Source organism: Orcinus orca, chromosome 11 (genome assembly GCF_937001465.1).
Source record: "Orcinus orca chromosome 11, mOrcOrc1.1, whole genome shotgun sequence".
Lineage (NCBI taxonomy): Eukaryota > Metazoa > Chordata > Mammalia > Artiodactyla > Delphinidae > Orcinus > Orcinus orca.
The window spans coordinates 76,720,219-76,740,608 of NC_064569.1; the positions used below are offsets into that span (position 1 = coordinate 76,720,219).

The 20,390-nt window shown below is 40.9% G+C and overlaps 1 protein-coding gene across 1 annotated transcript in view; it reads left to right on the plus strand.

The window, feature by feature from the left end:
- The window catches only part of PLXNC1 (plexin C1), a 141,810-nt gene that overhangs the window by 51,734 nt on the left and 69,686 nt on the right, over positions 1-20,390 (plus strand). Inside the window, exons 5-9 of the mRNA XM_033427725.2 lie at positions 2,896-3,010; positions 10,827-10,974; positions 14,304-14,391; positions 16,407-16,509; positions 16,650-16,751. Coding sequence (XP_033283616.1) covers positions 2,896-3,010; positions 10,827-10,974; positions 14,304-14,391; positions 16,407-16,509; positions 16,650-16,751 — 556 coding nt within the window. The remainder of the gene's footprint in view (positions 1-2,895; positions 3,011-10,826; positions 10,975-14,303; positions 14,392-16,406; positions 16,510-16,649; positions 16,752-20,390) is intronic.

Here is a 20,390-nt window from a genome sequence, read left to right on the forward strand (position 1 = left end):
TTTTTTCCAGAATGCGCTCATTCTAATTTGAATCCCATTTTCCTCCTATCTGTGGCCTGAAGAAATTGTAATGAAGCCAGTTAAGAAATCAGCCTATTTGAGAGGGCTTCATTGAGGATCCGCCTCACCGAGAGTCGAATCTGACAATGAGATTTTAATTGTATTTGGGCAAAGGCTTAAGTGTCTATGCACTTGACCGTTGCTTTCGTGGATGTATAGGAATAAGAGTGATGGCTTTCAAAAGGGACCATTTCAAAGTAACTGGTTTTGTTTACTAAAACGTGGGAGCTGTAAGATCTGTTCCCCCTCCTGAAGAAATCTGTGTGGGTAACGTGCTGTCGTGAAGATTTTATAATCTGCCGTACTGGAGAAGTAATAAGATATTGTTGTTGGTTGACCATCTGGTTATTCATTCTTGGTGTCACAGTTTGCTTTTTTATTTTTTTATTTTTATTTTTCAGCTGGTGAGAAGCAAGGAATGAGAGTTTAGAAATCTCAGAGGTGTTTTATAAACCAGGAATTTATGTTTAGTTGCTTAACCTGGTTAAATTTTGTTTTCACCTTATACAAAATAGGAATTGAAAGGTCTATGTATATATATTTTTTTTCTTCTTTTCTTTTCCCCCAAAAAGACAAACTGAAAACCTCAACTTCTAATTTGTTGCCTCTCTGGCCCCAGATTCAAACTTTTAGCTTACATTAAAGATAGTCTCTTGACTGTAAGTGTAAGTCAGACATAAATCATAAGGAAACTCTAGAAAGAAAAATCACCTACAGAAAGGACCTGTAGAGATTTCATGTTTCATCCATTCATTCAAAAATATTTATTGAAACCCTAGTATTTGCATACCATGCTGCCAGACACTGAAGGATTTACAGAAGAAATATTAAAGACATTTTCCTTTCCTTTGAGGATCTTACAGCTTACTTGGGGGGAAATGACATAGACATATGAAACAGTTAAGTTGTAATTCAAGGCAGCATATGATTAAATACCCAAATGTGTGGTGCTGACAAGAGATGCCATAGGAGGTCAGAAAAGGGAGTGATAATTCAGTGGCACTACCGTTTTCTGCCTACAAATTGGCAAATTGTAGCACTATTTGTATGAAATATTTTACACTTGTTTTTTTGGCAGCCTTAGGCCTTGACTCCCAGGCAGTATTAAGAGCTACAAAAATATTTGTACGCCAGTCACTCTAGAACTGACTTTTTTCTCTTTTTTTTTTTGGCCTTCTTTTAGGCAGAGGAAGTGCCTTATACAAACCAGAATGCCTCTGAGAGGCAGGTAGTTTTTGACAGTCATCATCACTTCCAAATACAAAATAGGAAACCAACCTCATCATTCCGTGTTTCAATCCAGCCGTACGTGTACCTCCATCGCAAACTCTCCCTGATGTGGAAAAGGAGGTTTAATTTGAACTTAATGTCTGTGATGGACGAACTAGTCATCAAGGGTCAGGTGAATTTATGGCTTTGGAGAATTGCTGATGAAAGTCCCCGCGGTCATGAGAAGGAGAAGGAGATGACACAGGTGGAGGAGAGTTTGGGCGCAGATGTGCTCCCTGAAAGCAGGGCTCCCCAGGATGGTAGAATATGATGACACGCTGAAAGTATTGCACTTGGGGGTGATGGTTAATGAAACTCGCTGGCTTCCTGTTCTATTTTTGTCATATTCAAATTAGCTCAGCGCTCAAAGATGAAGCCATGGGGCCTAAATTCTTAAGAATTAAAAAAAGAGAGAGAGAAGAGGAAGAAGAAGAAATAAAATGCTTGTGAAGTCAAATGCACTGTTGGGGACCACACCTCACTCCACTCACATCCTTTCAGGGACTCCCCAGAGCTGAATGTGGTTATTATTTAGTTGCTTTTCAATCTCACATGATTCATGAATTTTCGGTTTTTTTTAAAACTTACTGTCACTAGTTCTCCTCCACCCCTTCGTTTTAACCTTGGGCCTCGAGGAGGCAGAGGTAACATGTTTTGTTCTTTTCCTTGATACCGTTCAGGGGATGTCTGTGGAGCCCAACACCATTCGGAAATCACAGGGCCCTTGGTGTTCATTCTTCTTGTTAAGTTGGCGGCCCTGCTGGTGAGGCAAGAGTTTCCAAGTTCGCGTGACCTAGAGTGACAGAGACAGGCGTCAAGCAAAGCGGTGATCTCACCTTTCAGCTTATGATGGTGTTTATCAAAGTAGTTGGCCCTGAAAAAAAAAAAAAAAAAAAGTAGTTGGCCCTGACCCCAGCTTAACATTTATTTGGGGGCATCCTCTGAGCTGGCCGACTTGGCAAAGCGGCCCTGGCAAATGTTTTACCCAGTATCTTTTGATATAATTTGACATCTGTCGAAATAAATGTTATGTAGCAGATGGTTCTGGAATGTCTTATCAAATTCTTGGGAAGACTCTGCCCTTGCAATATGTTTATTTGATTATCATACTGCAAAGCACAAAATGGTCGCTTTCATTTTTTTTTAACAACAAAAAAAGTTACACAATGGGTTGATATTCTAGAAATGAATCGCAAACCTAAAATGTATACAATGTGTGAACCCTTTCTTGAGCTGTTCTGTACCAGGTTTTTCTGAAGGGGGCTCTTTAATTGTAGGATGCAGGGGAAGCTGTGTTTTGGATGTATTTGGCAGTGTTATCTTGAGAGATGGCTCAGGAGTCTAAGTTCAACATGTCCACATTTGTTCTCTGCTCTGAGACATGATGGAAAAAATGCTCTGCTGGTTTCCTGTTGCTTTTCATGGTTTTCGCATCGTGTTCTTATTCTTTCTTGAAATCAGTAATCCACTATATAAAGCCTGGCATTTTGAACCGAAGCCAAGTATGAGAAAGTTTTAACTGATGCATGTGTGCTGCTACCCCCCTTTTTTTTTCTTTTTTGATAGGTGTACTTTTAAAGAAGATTGTGTGCATTTAAAGAACTCAGAAAACTGGCTGGATATTTCATCTGGAGCTAAAAAGTGCCCTGAAATTTACCTATTTCGAAGCAGTAAAGATAAGGTAAGAGGAAAGATTTTTAATTGGTCTCTACTGTCTCATTTTACACAACTGACGCCAGCTTCCTTCTGTGTGTAAAATATCCATTAGTGATCAAATAAGCTTAGTTATGAGATCCTCATTATCAAATTATCAAACTCATTTAGTTAACTGATACTTAGTGCCCACCAGATGCCATACACTCTGCAAGGTGATGGGGAGGTAGCAGAGAATAAGACACATCATGGGCCTGCCCTCATGGAGTTTGTCGTCTTACGCAGCTAAAGATGACCTTTATTTGTTGAAATTAAGGAAAAGATGGACTACTAATGTTGCAGAAAAATACATTGATAGGGACTTTCCTGGCGGTCCAGTGGTTAAGACTTTGCCTTCCAATGCAGGAGGTGCGGGTTGCAATCCCTGGTTGGGGAGCTAAGATCCCACATGCCTCATGGCCAAAAAACCAAAATGTAGAACAGAAGTAGTATTGTAACAAATTCAATAAAGACTTTTAAAAATGGTCCACATCAAAAAAAAAAAATCTTTAAAAAAAACCCCACATTGATTAAAAAAGAGAGAAAAAAAATAAGTTCAGATTCATGGTCAAGATTCCTTAAATGTGTCTTAAGTGTCGAATTTTGTTGTTTTATGGTTTCTTTTCCTGATGTGTTCAGACTTCTCTTGACAACTGTCTTATGTGCATGGCTTCAGGTGATGTTGATAGAGAGGGAGAGAAAGCAATGTGGGCGGTGAATATCGCAACGGGGGGTGTTTCCTGGAAAGTCCATGGGCTCTTGCTATGGCAGTACCGCCATGGGCAGCACAGCAGCCCTGTCATTGGATGAGAGAAAGGTAGCAACGTGAGCACATTCAGGCATTTTCTGATTCACATACCAACTGCGCCCCATGGGAGAATGGAATTCCTGCCTTGCAGTCTCGGTGGCTGGAAGGAGACATTTTCTCCCTAATTACAGCTCTTGTATTATGGATAACTGTACAGAATCACCATCAGCAGCCTTGACCTGTCTGTCGAGCTCACTCTGTTTTATTTGAATGCCACATTAACAAGGAGATGGGTCACTTTCTCTTTCCCCTTACACTTTGCCATTTCAAATAGCAAGAACCGTACCACTTAAGATGATTTAACATTTAATAAAGGAGAGCCAGAGCACTTAATGAGGGATAAATAATAAAAAGAATCAAGCTTTCAGGTCATAACTGATCAGAACTCATGGATTTCAAGTTATCTGACTGTTGTCACTTTCTGTTGTCCTCGTGTGGGTGGCAGTGTGGAGGATGGGGGGGGGGGCAAAAAAAACCTGTCGAAGCCTTCATCCAAGCCTCCATCAGCCCTGCACCAGAATGAATAGATTCTGTGAAAAGGATGCTTACGCATCAAAGTATAGGTATGGCCAAAATTTATTTCTCTTATCAGTCTGCGGAATAGCCGACTTTAGTGCTGATAGAGACTGGTAGAAAATACCATGATCATTCAATACACCCAGGACTCCGATGAGTTAAGATTACACAAAGCTTTTTTTCTTTTATCATTTTGAAAATGTTAAGGGTAGTACTTCGGCTCAGTGAGGTGAGGGAAAGTAACTTGTTCGTTGACTGAAAAGTGCTGCTTACACAATTTGCTGACCTGTCTTTGGGTTCACTAGTATAAGTTAATCACCATTCACATCTAGTCTGGAACATTACAAAAAATGTTTACCACCCAGAGAACTATGGGTGCTTTCTTCCCCACCCTGAGTCCCACTGTGGTTTGCCCTAATCCCTCTAGAGTCTTCCCACAAAGCCATTACCTCACTCTCTCCAGCTAACCACCACTCTCAAGGTAAAGGAGATACGAGTTTAGTAATTTGAGTAAAGCTATTCTTTGAACCCAACTTTGGGCTGATTATTTTAGTAATTTCGATAAGATGTCAGTCTCCATTTCTTGGTCATATTATTTCAAAATATTTCCTATCTTGATTGTTAGCTGTGACTTGCCTAAGTCTTAGATCTTTGGTTATTTAAATAATTCCTTATCCCAGACCCATAGAGATGGAAGTCTATGGTTTTCCCCGATTCTATCTATTAGCTTTGTTCAAAGAGTGTTTGCTCACTGCCCATCATATACCTAATAACATTCTAGTAACTTTCGTGGTATGGGAAAAAAAGACCCATATAGTACAGAGACTCTGTTTCCAAGAAGCTTTGTCTCTTTACACAAGACAATGAGAAGACAGTGTATCCTCATCCTCGTTATGAAATTGGCATTAAAAAGAAAGAATTAGAGCAATTCCAGTTGTCTTGGAGGAACTTCATGAGATTTTGTTGAGTAAAAACATCAAGATGCAGAAAAGTATGTATAGCATGATCTTGTATTGATCCAAAAAATGTCCCTGTGTATGTTCATGTATGTATAGCTCTATATGGTTATTTGAGCATGGAGAAAAACATGGAAGAATTCGTGCTAGGTTGGAAACATAGGCTCCCCTGGTGGAATGATTCATGTGGTGGAGGAAAGGTCAGAGACAAGTAAAAAAAAACAAACAAAAACACAAACAACTGAAATCCTCATACACACAGACAAACACAAAAAGGGATGCGTGACATCTTATTTTGCATTATGTAAAATTATATGTTTGTATACCTATAAAGAGATTTTTAACAGTCAGTAAAAATGGCTTATACTGATAAAAACAGAAAAAATGTAGGAATAAAAGTATTTCCCACAAACAGCATGGTTCCTAAAGGAGAGACTAGAAATGTTCTTTTACACGTCAGAACAGAAACATCAATTCCATCACTGATACAACCAACATTGTTTCTAAAGTTGTGTCCCGTGTAGTAATACAAGAAACAAGTAATAGAAATAATTATTAGAATGGAATAGACAAAAATATCATTATTTGCTAATCTTAAGTGGTTGTATATCTGTAAAATCTAAATATATTAGCGTTTAAAACTTTAATTGTTCAGTAAACATTCAAGTAACAATAACCTTACTACATGTAAGACAAACTGTTAACATCCATTAATAAAAGATCCCATTCATTAAAAACAACAGAAGTACTCAGGCACAAACTTGAAGAATGAGGTATATACCCTGTATTTTAAAATCATTTTTACTAGGAGATACATGTTGAAGCCAGCTACGAAAATAGTGATTTTGGCCATGCGACAGCTTGTCTTAAGCAATAGTAATAGTAATTAGATAGTGAGGCAGTGGTCTATTGATGCTATTTATAATTTATAATAGGAAAACCTTATCAATTAAAAGCATAAGCAAATATAAAAACAAAGACACATAAGGTATTTTCTTGGAAGATATGAAAAACATCTTAAATATATCCAGACATATACCATGTTTCTTGGTGGGAAGAGATCATAAAAATGTCACTACTTCCTCAATCTATTTTCTAGATTTCATGCCATCCCAGTGAAAATTTGAATAGACTGTCTTAAAATTAATATAAAGTTCATCTGGAATAATAATATGAACTGGTCAAGAATATCCAAGATATATCTTGGAAAAATAAAATTATTTAAGCAAGACCATTTCCATATGATTGTAAACACATATATAGTGGCAATAATTTGGCCCATGACTCTGGTTTAAAAATAGGAATATAGATCCATGGAATAGAGTAGAAAGCTCAGAAATAGATGTAAAAAATTTGGGGCTTCCCTGGTGGCGCAGTGGTTGAGAGTCCGCCTGCCGATGCAGGGGACACGGGTTCGTGCCCCGGTCCGGGAGGATCCCACATGCCGCGGAGCGGCTGAGCCATGGCCGCTGAGCCTGTGCGTCTGGAGCCTGTGCTCTGCAATGGGAGAGGCCACAAGAGTGAGAGGCCCGCGTACCAAAAAAAAAAAAAAAAAAAAAAAAAAAGATGTAAAAATTTTAAAGAGCATTATCGTAAGAGGAAACAAAAGAATTATTTCATGAAAGTTGATGAAATAACTGGCTTACAATGTGGAAACATAGTTTAATTCACCTTTTTTTACTTTAAATATAAAATAAATTTTAGGCTAATTAAGAAATTCATCTAAAAACCTAACAGAAAGTAACTGAGCATCAGATAATTTGGAAGTATAATTTTCTGGCTCTGAAGGAATATATTCTGTAATAGCAAGAGAAAAATATTCATATACTTGACTTTTTAAAAAAATCTATACAAGGAAAAATAAGAGATGACTAAAGCACACACTTCAGGAAAAACATTTATGACAGGCAAAATATTAATCGCTAGATATGAAAGCTAGGAGAGAGTAAAAAGAAAAATCTAAAGACACCAAAAAGTAAGTGGGCAGAAGTGTACATTCTCACAAGAGGAGGTTTAGAGGGTTGGATATAGATATGGAAGTATGTTCAGCTTCGCCAGTTATCAAATAAGTACAAATTAAAGTGAAAATAAGGTTTGCTGACACCTAGTGATGGCGATGCCAATTAACACAACCTTTTTGGAAAGCAATTTGGCGATATGTTTCAGAAGTCATAAATATATTCATTCTGCTTGAAGCACTAATTCCAGGCTTAGGCTTCTGAAGAAGTAATTTGAAAGAAAACCCATAAGCTTACAGATGTTATTGCGGCGGCATTTATAGACTTAGAAACTTGGAAATAACCAAACTGGCAATAAGAGGAAAGGTTACGTAAAGTAAGGTCTGTCGATAGAATGATAGAACGTTATGCGGCAAGAAGTTCTTTGGCCCCATGGACATTACTAGATAATTGACACTCAAACTTCATATCTCATCTGATTCTTTGGGTCTTCATTCCGTCTTTATCCAACTTAACTCAAGACAGAGTTATTAACTTGGCAAGGATTCCCACGTTGGGTTCATCAAGCCAAGGTCTCAGCTTTTTAACCATGCTTGCCTGGAAGCCAAAGTCGCACAAAAATACCTTCAACTCCCTGGCTATCCTCTTCTTCCACGGCTTGAAAACACTTACTGTCTCCTATTTTCAGATCAACTCCAACTTCTTCTGCCCCATTGTTCCCCTGAAACTGAACTCCATGGAGCCATTCCAGCAGACACTATAAGTCCTCATCTTACTTGGCCTCTTGGCTGCATTCTTGAAACTCTGTCTTCCATCACCTTCCATGGCGCACCTTCTCCATGCTCTCTTCCTTCCTTCTTGACTATGCCTCGACCTCCTTTGCTGGCTCCTTCTCTCCCTGACTCTAAATGTTGGAGTTATTTCAGCCCCAGGTTTGGCTCTTCCTCTCTTCTGACTCTGTACTTTGTCCACAGACAATCTTATCCACTCCCATGGCTTGATATACCATCTATATGTTGATGTCTCCTTTATCTCCCACCCAGATTGCTTCTGGGCTCCAGGCTTATTATATCTTCTTAATTATCACACAAGCATCTTGAACTACACACATCCAAAAATTGAAGTATTGATTTTTCCACCCAGGGTCTGCCTCCTGCCCGTGTGTCCCATTGCAATATACAGTACCTCTGTGTCCAACCATTTGCTTACCACATCCACATGCCCCACTTCCAGTCCTGCCCCATGCTACCTCTAATGGGTATATTGAAGCTGTCAATTCTTTCCATTTCTACTGTACCCTCCTAGCCCAGGCTTCTATCCTCTGTTAATGATCTCCATCCCGTGTGACCCTCCGGTTTTCATCTAGCAGACTTTCCCACACTTCTGCTAGACTATAAGCTCCTTGAGGGCAAGGACGGTAGCCGCTTGCTTCACTGAAGTAATCAGTGCCTTGTGTAGCACATGGCACCTCCTAACAGCTTGATAAATGTTGATGGAATAAATTAATGCAATGATTACAGTTATGTAAATGCAATGTATATGAGAACTGGAAGGCAATGTGGAAAATTTAAAACAGCTAGTGAAAATAGGACTTTAACAAGCCTTCCGGTGCTTTTGTTATGATGTTTGAGCAATGAATTCAATTTAAGACATACATGTGTACAGGATAACAGGTGATAACGGTCATGCGCTGAGATGTGCGGTACAGGGAGAAATGCAGGGGTGAAGCATGCGTGAGAGTTCAGCCAGGTGTTGAAGATGAGCTGCTGGGGATGGTCTGGGGTTCAGTAATATGTTCAGGTCCCCTGGAGAGGGTTGGACTTCAGTCCAGTGGAAGTTGGACTCTAAGAACTTGCATTCCAGCATGATCCTATGGCTCAGAAACAGGATTTTTTGAAAATGGAAAGATGGGGGTGAGATCCCAGGGCTAGAAGAGATTTAGCAAGCGTATCAGAAGATGAGAGGCAGTGGTCTTAGCTGGCTGTGCAGAGTCTGGGCAGAGGTCTGAAGTATAACAGAAGATGGACACCTATCACTCTGCATCGTGGGTGATAAGGTTACCACTTCCTATGGTCCCAGCTTCCTAAAATTTAGCCCACCTCCTCACCAGATCCCCTGCATGCACATGATGCAGAAGTGGTCTCCCATTGGCATATTATTTTTAACTTTCCTTTTTCTTTTTCTTCTTCTTCCTCTTTTTCCTTTTTCTTCCTTCTTTCCTTCCTCCCTCCCTCCCTCCATCCCTCCCTCCCTCCTTCCTTTCTCTCTCTCTCTTTCTTTCTTTCTTTCTTTCTTTCTTTCTTTCTTTCTTTCTTTCTTTCTTTCTTTCTTTCTTTCTTTCTTTCTTTCTTTCTTTCTTTCTTTCTTCTCCTCCTCCCTCCTAAACATAAACAAATGAAAAAAAATTGTGTATTTGGATGAGAATGCTTAATATCATAAAGATATAAAATCCCCTAAAATAAATGCATATATTAGTACAATTCCAGTTAAACTCACAGTCCCCACACCCCATTTGCGTAAAATGATCTTAAAGTTCATATGGAAGAATAATGTTTAGGAAATGCTAAGAAAATTATGAAAATAAAAATAGAGTTGGGCTTCCCGGGTGGTGCAGTGGTTGAGAGTCCGCCTGCTGATGCAGGGGACGCAGGTTCGTGCCCCGGTCCGGGAAGATCCCACATGCGGCGGAGCAGCTGGGCCCGTGAGCCATGGCCACTGAGCCTGCGCGGCCGGAGCCTGTGCTCCGCAGTGGGAGAGGCCACGGCAGTGAGAGGCCCACGTACCGCAAAAAAAAAAAAAAAAAAAAAAAAAAAAAAAGACAGAGTTGCCATAAATATATTTAAATCCACAGTAGTAAAAATTTGATGACATTGGAATAGAATTAGATCAATAGATAATTGGAACAGTGCAAAGTTCAGAAATAGCTTGCAGGTATACGGTGATTTAATATATGACAAAAGGGGTAGTTCAGTGGGAAAAGGAATTTTTTTTTTTTAAGTAAATGGTTGTGACATAGCTGATTAACCATCTGGATAAAAATAAAGTTCGACCCTTATCTTACACTATACATAAAAATAAATTCCAGATGGATTAAAGACATAGTTTAAAAAATAAAGCAACAAAGATGGTGGAATAATATTATATTTGTCCACAAGCAAGACTTTGGGAAGAACTTTATAACCAAGACAAGAAACCCTGCATTTGATTACATAAAAACACATTGTGTAGGGTGAAAGATAACACACATACAAATTGCAAGACAAACAGATCAGGAGAAAATATGTCAGAAATATGACAGATAAGGATTAATATCTGTACTATACAGAGAGCTCTTAAAATTGATAAGAAAAATACACACAAAGCAGAAAAAATGGTCCAAGGATATGAATATGCGATTCACAAAAGAGCAAATTAAATAGCCAACAAAACATCTCTTTCTTTATATTGGCAATCTAAGAAATTCTCCTTCTGTGGCAAGTCAGAGGTGAGTTCATTTAAGGCTCTAGGATGGATGGAAATGATGGAAAAAGACCATAATTTGGTTCCTGAAATTTCTTCCCCACACAGACGACTGTGACTGTGGTGGGAAGCTTCTCTCCAAGACACTCGGAGTGCATGGTGCAGAACGTGGACACCGGCAAGATGCTCTGCAAGGGCAAAAGTGTATCCAATGAGACCTGCACCTGCAGCATCCCGACCAGAGCAACCTACAAAGGCAAGTGGACTCTTGCTGTTTTTTTTTTTGTTGTTGTTGTTAGAAAATGAAGCAGGCAGGAGAAACTTCTGAGTCCAGATTGCCCAGGAAACAAGTTAAATGACAGAATCTGAATAGTCCCACGCTGTAGACTCTCTCTCCCCCTACCCCTTGCTTCCCACTTTTCCCCTCAGTCCCGCTCACCTCTGCTCCACTCATCACAGGAGTGCAGGACCCCACAGTCACATGTGGCTGGAGAATGACAGAGGATGGTAAGTTGGTTAGGTGAGTGGAGTCAAGCCAGAGACCTTTGGGCTGACCTTACGTGGATGGTTCAGATAATTCAGAGATCTGAACATCTGGGAATGCCCTTGATGAGATAAGAAAACAGAACGGCCAATATTTTATCATCTTAAGTTCATTGCATTCGTTCATTCATACAGGAAGTATTTATTGAGCATCTACGTGCCAGACAGTGTGCTAAATGGTAGGGAGTCAGTGACCGAAAATACTCACCTGGTCCTTGTTCACAGTATTTAGAGCCTCTTGGGGTAGAGATGAGTAAACAGCACCTTACAGTGCAGTGGGTAGCATGCAGGGAACATAGCACACCATGGGAAGCACATGAAAAGGGCACCTAACTGGACTTGGGGGGGCAGGTGAGGGTGCAAGGAAAACTTTCTGGAGGATGAATAGGGTTGAGCTGGACACAGAAGAAGGGGAAGAGTAATGCAGTCAGAGAACCACTAGTGTGATGGCCAAAAGGAGAGAAAAAGCTTTGTCTGAGGAGCCAGAAGAGGTTCTATATGGCCAAGGCAAATGAGGTAGAAAGCAGAATGATAGAAAATGGATACCAAAGAAGGTACAAAGTGTCTGGCACAAAGTAGCCATTGATGATCAATAAATTTCTGTTGAATGAATGGCCGCAGGTGGAGAATGGGACAGGAGGAGGGAAGGGCTGAATTCTGAAAGGTCAGAGAGAAGGGAAGCTGTGGCAGTGACCGGGTGATGGGACTGAGAGCTGAAACTGTTGAAGACAGGTAAGGGTGGAGCGAAGTGGGTGGATTCAAAGGATGGTTAGGAGTTAATACAATGGACAGACTGAGGATTCATGAGTCCCTCTGGGTCTCATGAATATGAATATGCGATTCACAGGTCTTGCTCACCTGTAACATAAGCTCCGGAAGTATTTGATTTTTTTTTTCTTTTTTTTTTGCGGTACGCGGGCCTCTCACTGTTGTGGCCTCTCCCGTTGCGGAGCACAGGCTCTGGACGCGCAGTCTCAGTGGCCATGGCTCACGGGCCCAGCCGCTCCGCGGCATGTGGGATCTTCCCGGACCGGGGCACGAACCCGTGTCCCCTTCATCAGCAGGTGGACTCTCAACAACTGCGCCACCAGGGAAGCCCCGGAAGTATTTGAGATCACCTTGGAAAGCTAGTTGATTGCTTTTTAAAATTTTTTAAAATCTTTTTAAAAAACTTGAAATGTAGTTGATTTACAGTGTAGTTGATTGTTTTTACAGCCTCCGTCAACTGAACCCAACCCTTTGTCTGCCCTTTTCTCTGGATGCCTTCCATATTCTGAGCAGGCAAACAAAACCACTTCCCACCTCTTGCATTCAGCCAGCCAGTGGCCATTGCCAAACCTTTGTGGCCTGTAGTGGCTTTGCCTCTTTCACCAAATCCTGTCTCCCTTCTACTTTGAAAAGTCACCTCTTCCGTGTAGCCTTGACAGATTCTGCCCTAATCATCCCGATTGTTCCAGCACCCTCTGGGTTCCCCACCTGCACCCCAATCTTGCTACCCAGGTGCTGCATGGAACTTGAACCACTCAGAGGGTGTTTCCTTGACTATACTGTCACTGTGCTTTTTCACCTAAGTTATTTTATCTCTTCTAGAATAATTGCGAATGCTTCCAGAGCAGAGAGCATATATATTCGTTTCCTTGTGATATTTCCCAGTAGTGTTTTGTGCACAGTTGCTACTCAGGAAAGTACAACTCTTGCTAGTCTCCATCACTGGACACTTGTTGATTCCATTGATATGTATTTTCACTGGGAGTCCCTCAGTACTTACTGTCTATATGTTCAAGCTACTAACAGTTATCAAGTGTCTGTTCAAATGCTCTTGCTGAGAGGTCACGCCAGCCCTCCAAACCTTCTTGTCTTTGGAACAGAGGATTATCATTTCACATATACCCACTTTATGTGAGCAGAATTTTATGTGGCATCCTGGCTTTCAGAATGAATATTCCTGCTGAAGAGAACCCCTTAAAGTAAGGGTTCTCAGACTTTTGGACTCATATACTAATAATATTTCAGTTGAAAAATGAGGGGTGCCAACAAAGTTAGGCCAACTTCTTAATGTCAAGGAAAGACTTTTCATTTTAAAAGCATCATCTGCTCTCCCCGTTAATTCATAAAAGGAAGAAGATATTAATCCAGAATGGGTGACAATGAAGATATCACAGAGTAGCACTGGTCCCTGGCCACAACAGGATTTGAAAGGCACCGCTCCAGGCGGCCGCATCGAAACCTGGCTATACACAGTACATGCGGAGATTACAGACAGATTCCGGACATCCCCCAGCCCTGCTGAGTCAGCATATCTAGGAGTGTGGCTCTGGAATCTATGTTTTCATCAATTTCTCAAGTGATTCTGATACACAACCAGATTTAGGGATCACCTGGGGTAGAGTATGTAAGTTAAAGAGGTCCAGGAAATATGCCATTTCTCTCATGCTGATTTAGCAGAGTTTTTATCTTATTACTTTATTCTTTGGGGGTTTTCGAACCCATGGGTAGGTTTTCGAAAGCAAATAAGAAAACCTTCATCATAGATTTGGCAACAGTTGACCCCAAGGAGATCATGGCTCTTAGCCCATGGGAACCACACTTTGGAGTTTGTTAGGTAAATATCCGTAGGATGGATTTTTCTGAAGGTGCAGGATTTCTTCTCTAACATTCCGGTTATCATGTTCTAGGCAGTTCTTGCTCGGTGACTTGTTTTATTCTTATGCTGTGGCCAATTACAAGCTGAGATAGTGATCCCAGGGAGAGTATGAGCTGTAAATGGGCTGTGAAATGGCTTTTTCTTAGTGATTATCCGTGGGAGGCCTGGAACGCGAGGTGGGCCCGGGTCTGTTTGGAGGCGTGTGCTGTGCACTTCGGCTGCCTGACGTGAATGGCCCCCGGGAAGGAGCCACGTACCGATTGAAATGTTAGCGAACAGCTGGCACACCCCGCCCTCTTTGTGGAGGAGGCAAAAAATATTTAATTTTTGCATTTACAGCTTTGCTTGATGATAGCAGGGCTCCACCGTCAATGACTTCTTTTTCCCCTTTGCTCCAGATGTTCTAGTTGTCAACGTGACGTTCTCCTTCAGTTCCTGGAGTGTGTCAAAAAGATTCAACTTTACCAACTGCTCATCATTAAGAGAGTAAGATTTTATTTAACATGTGAATATTCTCTCATTGGTTTTAATGTATTTATTTGCTTTACTCTTCGATTTCCTGAAGACCTCTTTTGTGGAGGAGAACTTTCCAAGGTGCCTTTTGGAGCATGGCCTAACGGGAGACAGGAGAGCCCCTGAGCTAATAAGCTGACTTGTTCAAGCCCTGCCAAGCGAGGTGGAGCAGAGAAGAGGCCAACAGCTGTGCTTGGGTGCATTTTACCCACAGGGAAATACATCCCTCCAACCAAGCGGTGGCCTTGAAGTAACAGGCGAAGGGGTGCTGCTAGGTTCTCACCTGATCAGACTGGCTTTGGGAATTTGAGTCAAGGAAGAGAGTCTGAGCATGAGATAAGGGGAAGTCACGGTCAAGGAGAAGCACAAGAGGAAGTCTCTGTCATCAAAAGAACATGTTAATTGTGACCCACGTTTTTGTACTGCGTTTGGCCCTGTTGAGCTACGTACCCCCCTGAGTTAGGACCACACGTCACTCCTTGCTTCTAAAGCAGACGGAAGACAGAGGAAATATGTCTCCCAGATTCCTGGTTTTCCAGCTGCAAGATGGGATGGATGTTCCCATGGAAACAGTGGGAAGCTGTATTATTAGTGATTCTATAGCTCTTTCAGTGGTTTGCTTGACCAACTGTGTGAGTACCAAACGTGGGTTTCTTTGGGTCTGGTCTGGGAACCATTGTTTCTTCAGGGTAAAGGCATTCGATCTCGATGCTGAGTTGGGAGGTCACCCTACAGCTATATGAACAGGAGCCGCTGGACTTCACCTTTACCACCGTGGCACTTTGAAAGAGGGATTGAGTTCAGTGATTTCTAACAAGCAGAACGAATTCAGGGAGGAGAAACACCAAACTTGATACAGAGAGTCCATGAAAATGGGGAAAAAAAAGAAAAAGGGGGAGAGTTACATAGATCTGTGTAGCTCAAGGAGAGTTTAAACAGAACACAGCTCCTGCACCCACGCCTGTAAGGCCTGGTGAGAGGAAGCGCCCTGCCCCAGGTCCGCAGCTAGGTAATTAAGAACCAGACCTCAGACCCACAGCTCCCCAGAGGGGGAGCACCCTTTCCTTGGGTACCTACTTCCCCTTCGAAAAGCACTTAGTAAAGTCATCACACTTGAGGGGTAGCGATAAGAGCGCACGTCACAAACCTGGCTTCTAGCGCACTTCGGTGGCGGGTGAACCCTTAGGCAAGTCTGTGCTTTCTTCTCCCACCGAGACTGCCATTTCTGTAGGTCAGAGTCTTAGGATGCCTTGGCATTTCTGGAACAATACATGAAATGCACATGTGTCCCCTCTCCCTGATCTAGTCCTCTCACTGTCCCCGGGCTGAGCCTTCCTTTTGCCTCCTTTGGCTACCTTTCCAAACCCACCTCGATTTCCATTTTTATTGTTCTTGCTTTAACACTGATTATCCTATTAAGTGCTTTTCAAGTCTTCCGCTGTTATCCATGCATGGTTGTTTGATTAGTAGACACAGTTCTTCCTTAATTTGATTAAAAAGCAAACACTGGCACCCTGTTTTCTCTGCTCGCCAGGTAGCACTTTTAGTTTCCCGTCTTCCAGGCATTTGGCAGTGTTTCTGCTCCAGTGAGTAAGGGTGGGTTTATGGGGGGGCTGGGGGAGATCAGTCTCCAGAGGGAAACTTACCTGAAGGTAGACAAATAGCAGAACTGGATTCAGAAACAGATTCAGTGGGTTCCTGTTATCTACTGACATACCCGGTGACCCCAGCTTCAGGTTTCCATGGCAACCCCCCAGCAAGTGTAATGATGGTCCGTCAGCCCCGAGGGCTACCCAGAACAGGGCATAAAGTCAGTACTATATCCCTAGCCCCAAAGGACTGTCCTCTCTCCCCTGGGTGCATCACAGTCTATCCAGGGATTTTTTTTCTTCTTTTAAATGCTCGCATGCAGCATCACAGAGGGAAATTCTAGGATATGAACGTTTTCCTAAAAATGCGGGAATTAAGTTGGTTTTCTGTGTTGCCAGATGCCCAGTATGTATTGGAACTGGCTGTGCTTGGTGTGAAAGTGAGAGAAAATGTATCCATCCCTTCACAGCTTGCGACCCTTCTGATTACAAGAGGAACCAGGTAAGGTGACATTTTCAGTATTACAGGGTTTAACCAAAAATAAATATTTGTGACCACCTAGCCCCAGCCTGTCTTTTGCCTTTATTTCAAACTTCGAATTTCCACCAGTTCGGATGTTGAAGGGATATTCTTCATTTCAGGACCTCTGTCCAGTGGCTTCTGAGAAATGGGCCCCACCCAAGAGAGCAGGAGGAGGAGGATCCAAGGAGAAGACAAGTAACGGAACCACCCAGGGCTTGCAGGTCAGACCCTGTTTTCATATCGATAATGGGAAAATCCCCCTTTGAATGGCAATAACATCTCCTGCTACTTTGGGTTCCTTTTAAAAATTCCCTATTTTACTTTCTACCCAAATTGCCTTTTTTACCTTCGGTTTTTAACCAAGTTGCATTTAATTGGCTCAATACATCAGAAGCTGCACACTCGCATAAAATAAATTAAAAATCTGTAATTATGAAAAATGAAGGCCCGGTAAAAGTAAAATTTTCAATCTGACTTCGTGGCTCTCAGGGAGAGTTAGAAGGAAGTATAGAGCACACAGCACTGAGGGGATTTCAATGTTTAACCACATGTTATGATTGCATTTTTGGGGGGGGGGCGGGGTATGTGAGGGCTAGGCGTGTCTATGCAAAATATATAAACGAATCTCTTTGGATTATTTTTCTTTGCAGAGATGATCTAACCAGTAGTCAATAGTGTCAAAACAAAGAGTTGTGTTTATGTAATAAATATACATTTCTCTTCACTTCTCAAAACTGTTTTTCATGGAAAAATACTTTCCATGAAATTTCTTTGGAAATTCCTCTTATTTTCTTCACAGTAAATCACCAAGCTCAACTGACAGACGTGTTTGAAAAGAGAGAACATGACCATGTAAACATTTCCGGGTAGATGCATTTAGTACACAAATGCTGACTTCATTCATTTGATGGAAGTTAATTGAGCATCTACTATGTGGTGAAAAACAAAAAAGGACAAGTTCTTGTTCTTATTAACCTTGGGTCTAGTGGGAGCAGACAAATTAAAAACAGTAACATGTTTTGTTCTTAAAGGCTCAGTTTTCTGTTTCTTGGCTAATCTGTGGCTTTGATGTATCCATTTGCTGCTACTTAAGGTCAGGTGCCAATATAAATAAGTAGCACATTTGTAATCACTACCAAAATGTTGAGAGTAACTTTAGGTGAATTTAGTAACAAGCAAAGGGAATGTGAATCAAAATGGATTATGAAGTTAATTAAAGGCATTAGAAAAGCTTGGTGTGCCAGTATCTTCAGACTTTTATTAAAGTCTTTGAGGTTTTATTAAGTGATGAGCCGCATTTCTCTTCCCATTGGTTTATGAAACTAAGGCATAGTGACAGGTGTTTGAATCAGAAAGGCAGTGGCTTTTAAAAAAAAAATTAAACTTCTCTTTTGTTGTTGTTTCAGTTGTTTTTTTAAAATTTCGGTAAAATACACATAACATAAAATTTACCATATTTAAGTGTACAAGTTCAGTAGAGTTAAGTACATTCACATTGTTGAGCAACCATCACCACCATCCATCTTCAGAACATGTTTCATCTTGCAAAACTGAAACCTCGTACCCATTAAACAATAACTCCTCATCTTCTCTTCTCCCAGCCCTGGCAGCTACCATTCTCCTTTCTGTCTCTATGAATTTGACTGCTCTAGGTACCTCAGTTAAGTGGAATCAAACAGGATTTGTCTTTTTTGTGACTGGTTTATTTCACTTAACATAATGTCTTCAAGGTTCATCCATATTGTAGCATGGGTCAGAATGTCCTTTAAGGCTGAATAATGTTCCATTGTTTGTATATATTACATTTGTTTATCCAGTCATCCATTGATGGACACTTGAGTCGCATCCAGCTTTTGGCTATTGTAACTCATACTGCTATAAACAGGTGTGTACAAACACCTCTTCAAGACCCTGTTTCAGTTCTTTTGGGTAGGTACCCAGAAGTGGAGTTGCTGGATCATATGGTAATACTATTTTTAAGTTTTTGAGGAACACCATTCTGTTTTCCTCATCGCTCTGATGTTTTACATTCCCACCACCAACAGCGTATGAGCGTTCCACGTTCTTTCCAGCACTTGGCTGTTTTCGTTTTTTTATAGTATCCGTCTTAAATGGGTATAAGGTGGTATTCTCTTGTGGTTTTGATTTGCCTTTCCCTACTGATTAGTGATATTGAGACTCTTTTCGTGTGCTTATTGGCCATTTGTGTGCCTTCTATGGAGAAATGTCTATTCAAGTGTTTTGTCCATTTTATAATCAGGTTTTTTTGTTGCTGTTGAATTGTAGGAGGTCTTTATATATTTTAGATATCAACCTCATATCAGATATATGATTTGCAAATATTTTCTCTTATTCCATAAGCTGCCTTTTCACTCTGTTGATTGTATCCTTTGATGCAGAGAGGTTTTTAATTTTATTGAAGTGCAGTTTATTTTTTTATTTTCTTGCCTGTGCTTTGGGTATCATATCCAAGAAATCATTGCCAAATCCGATGTCATAAAGCTCTTATTCTAAGAGTTCTATAGTTTTAAGCCTTATATTTAGGTCTTTGATCCATTCTGAGTTAATTTTCATATATGGTGTAAGGTAAAGATCCAACTTCATGTCTGTGTGGGTATCCAGTTTTCCCAAGACTGTTTGTTGAAAAAAACTGTCCTTTCCCCCATTAAATATTCTTGGCACCCTTATCAAAAATCATTTGACTATATATGCAACAGTTTATGCTATATATCCTATTCTGTTGGTCTATATGTCTGTTCTATTTTGTAATAAGACACTGTTTTGTAATAAGTTTTGAAATCAGAAAGTGTGAGTCCTTCAACTTTGTTCTTCTTTTTCATGATTGTTTTGGAAGAAAAATAATTTATTTTGAGGTAACTGTAGATTCACAGGTAGTTGTGAGAAAATAATACAGAGAGATCTCATATATCTTTTACCCAGTTTCCCCCATTAGTAACATCTTGCGAAACAATAGCACAGTATCACAACCAGGATATTGACAGTGACAACAGTCAAGATCCAGAACAGTCCTGTCACCTCAAGTCTCCCCCACGTTGCCTGTCTATAGTCACACCCACTTCCTCCCTCCCACTCTCTATTTCTGACCCCTGGCTACCACTAATCTATTCTCCATTTCTATAATTTTATCATGTCAAAGACTTTAAACAAATGGTATCACCCAGAGGTACCCTTTGGGGATTGGCCTTTTTAACTCAACATAATTCTCTGGAAATTCATCCAGTTCTTTTTTTTTAAAAATTTTTAAAATTTATTTTACTTTTGGCTGTGTTGGGTCTTCGTTGCTGTGCACGGACTTTCTCTGGTTGTGGCGAGCGGGGGCTACTCTTCGTTGCGGTGCGCGGCTTCTCATTGCGGTGGCTTCTCTTGTTGCGGAGCGCGGGCTCTAGGCACGCAGGCTTCGGTAGTTGTGGTTCGCGGGCTCAGTAGTTATGGCTCGTGGGCTCTAGAGCGCAGGCTCAGTAGCTGTGGTACATGGGCTTAGTTGCTCCGTGGCATGTGGGATCTTCCCAGACCAGGGCTCGAACCTGTGTCCCCTGCATTGGCAGGTGTCTTCAGTGCTTCTCTGTGAATGACCTTTGTAGAAAGACATCTTTTATTTTTAATTAATTTTCATTGGAGTAGAGTTGATTTACAATGATGTGTTAGTTTCTGCTGTACAACAAATGAATCAGTTATACATATACTTATATCCACTCTTTTTAAAATTCTTTTCCCATATAGGTCATTACAGAGTATTGAGTAGAGTTCCCTGTGCTGTACAGAAGGTCCTTATTTTATATTGGGTTGGCCAAAAGGTTTGTTCGGGTTTTTCTTTAACATCTTACGGAGAACAAAACCTG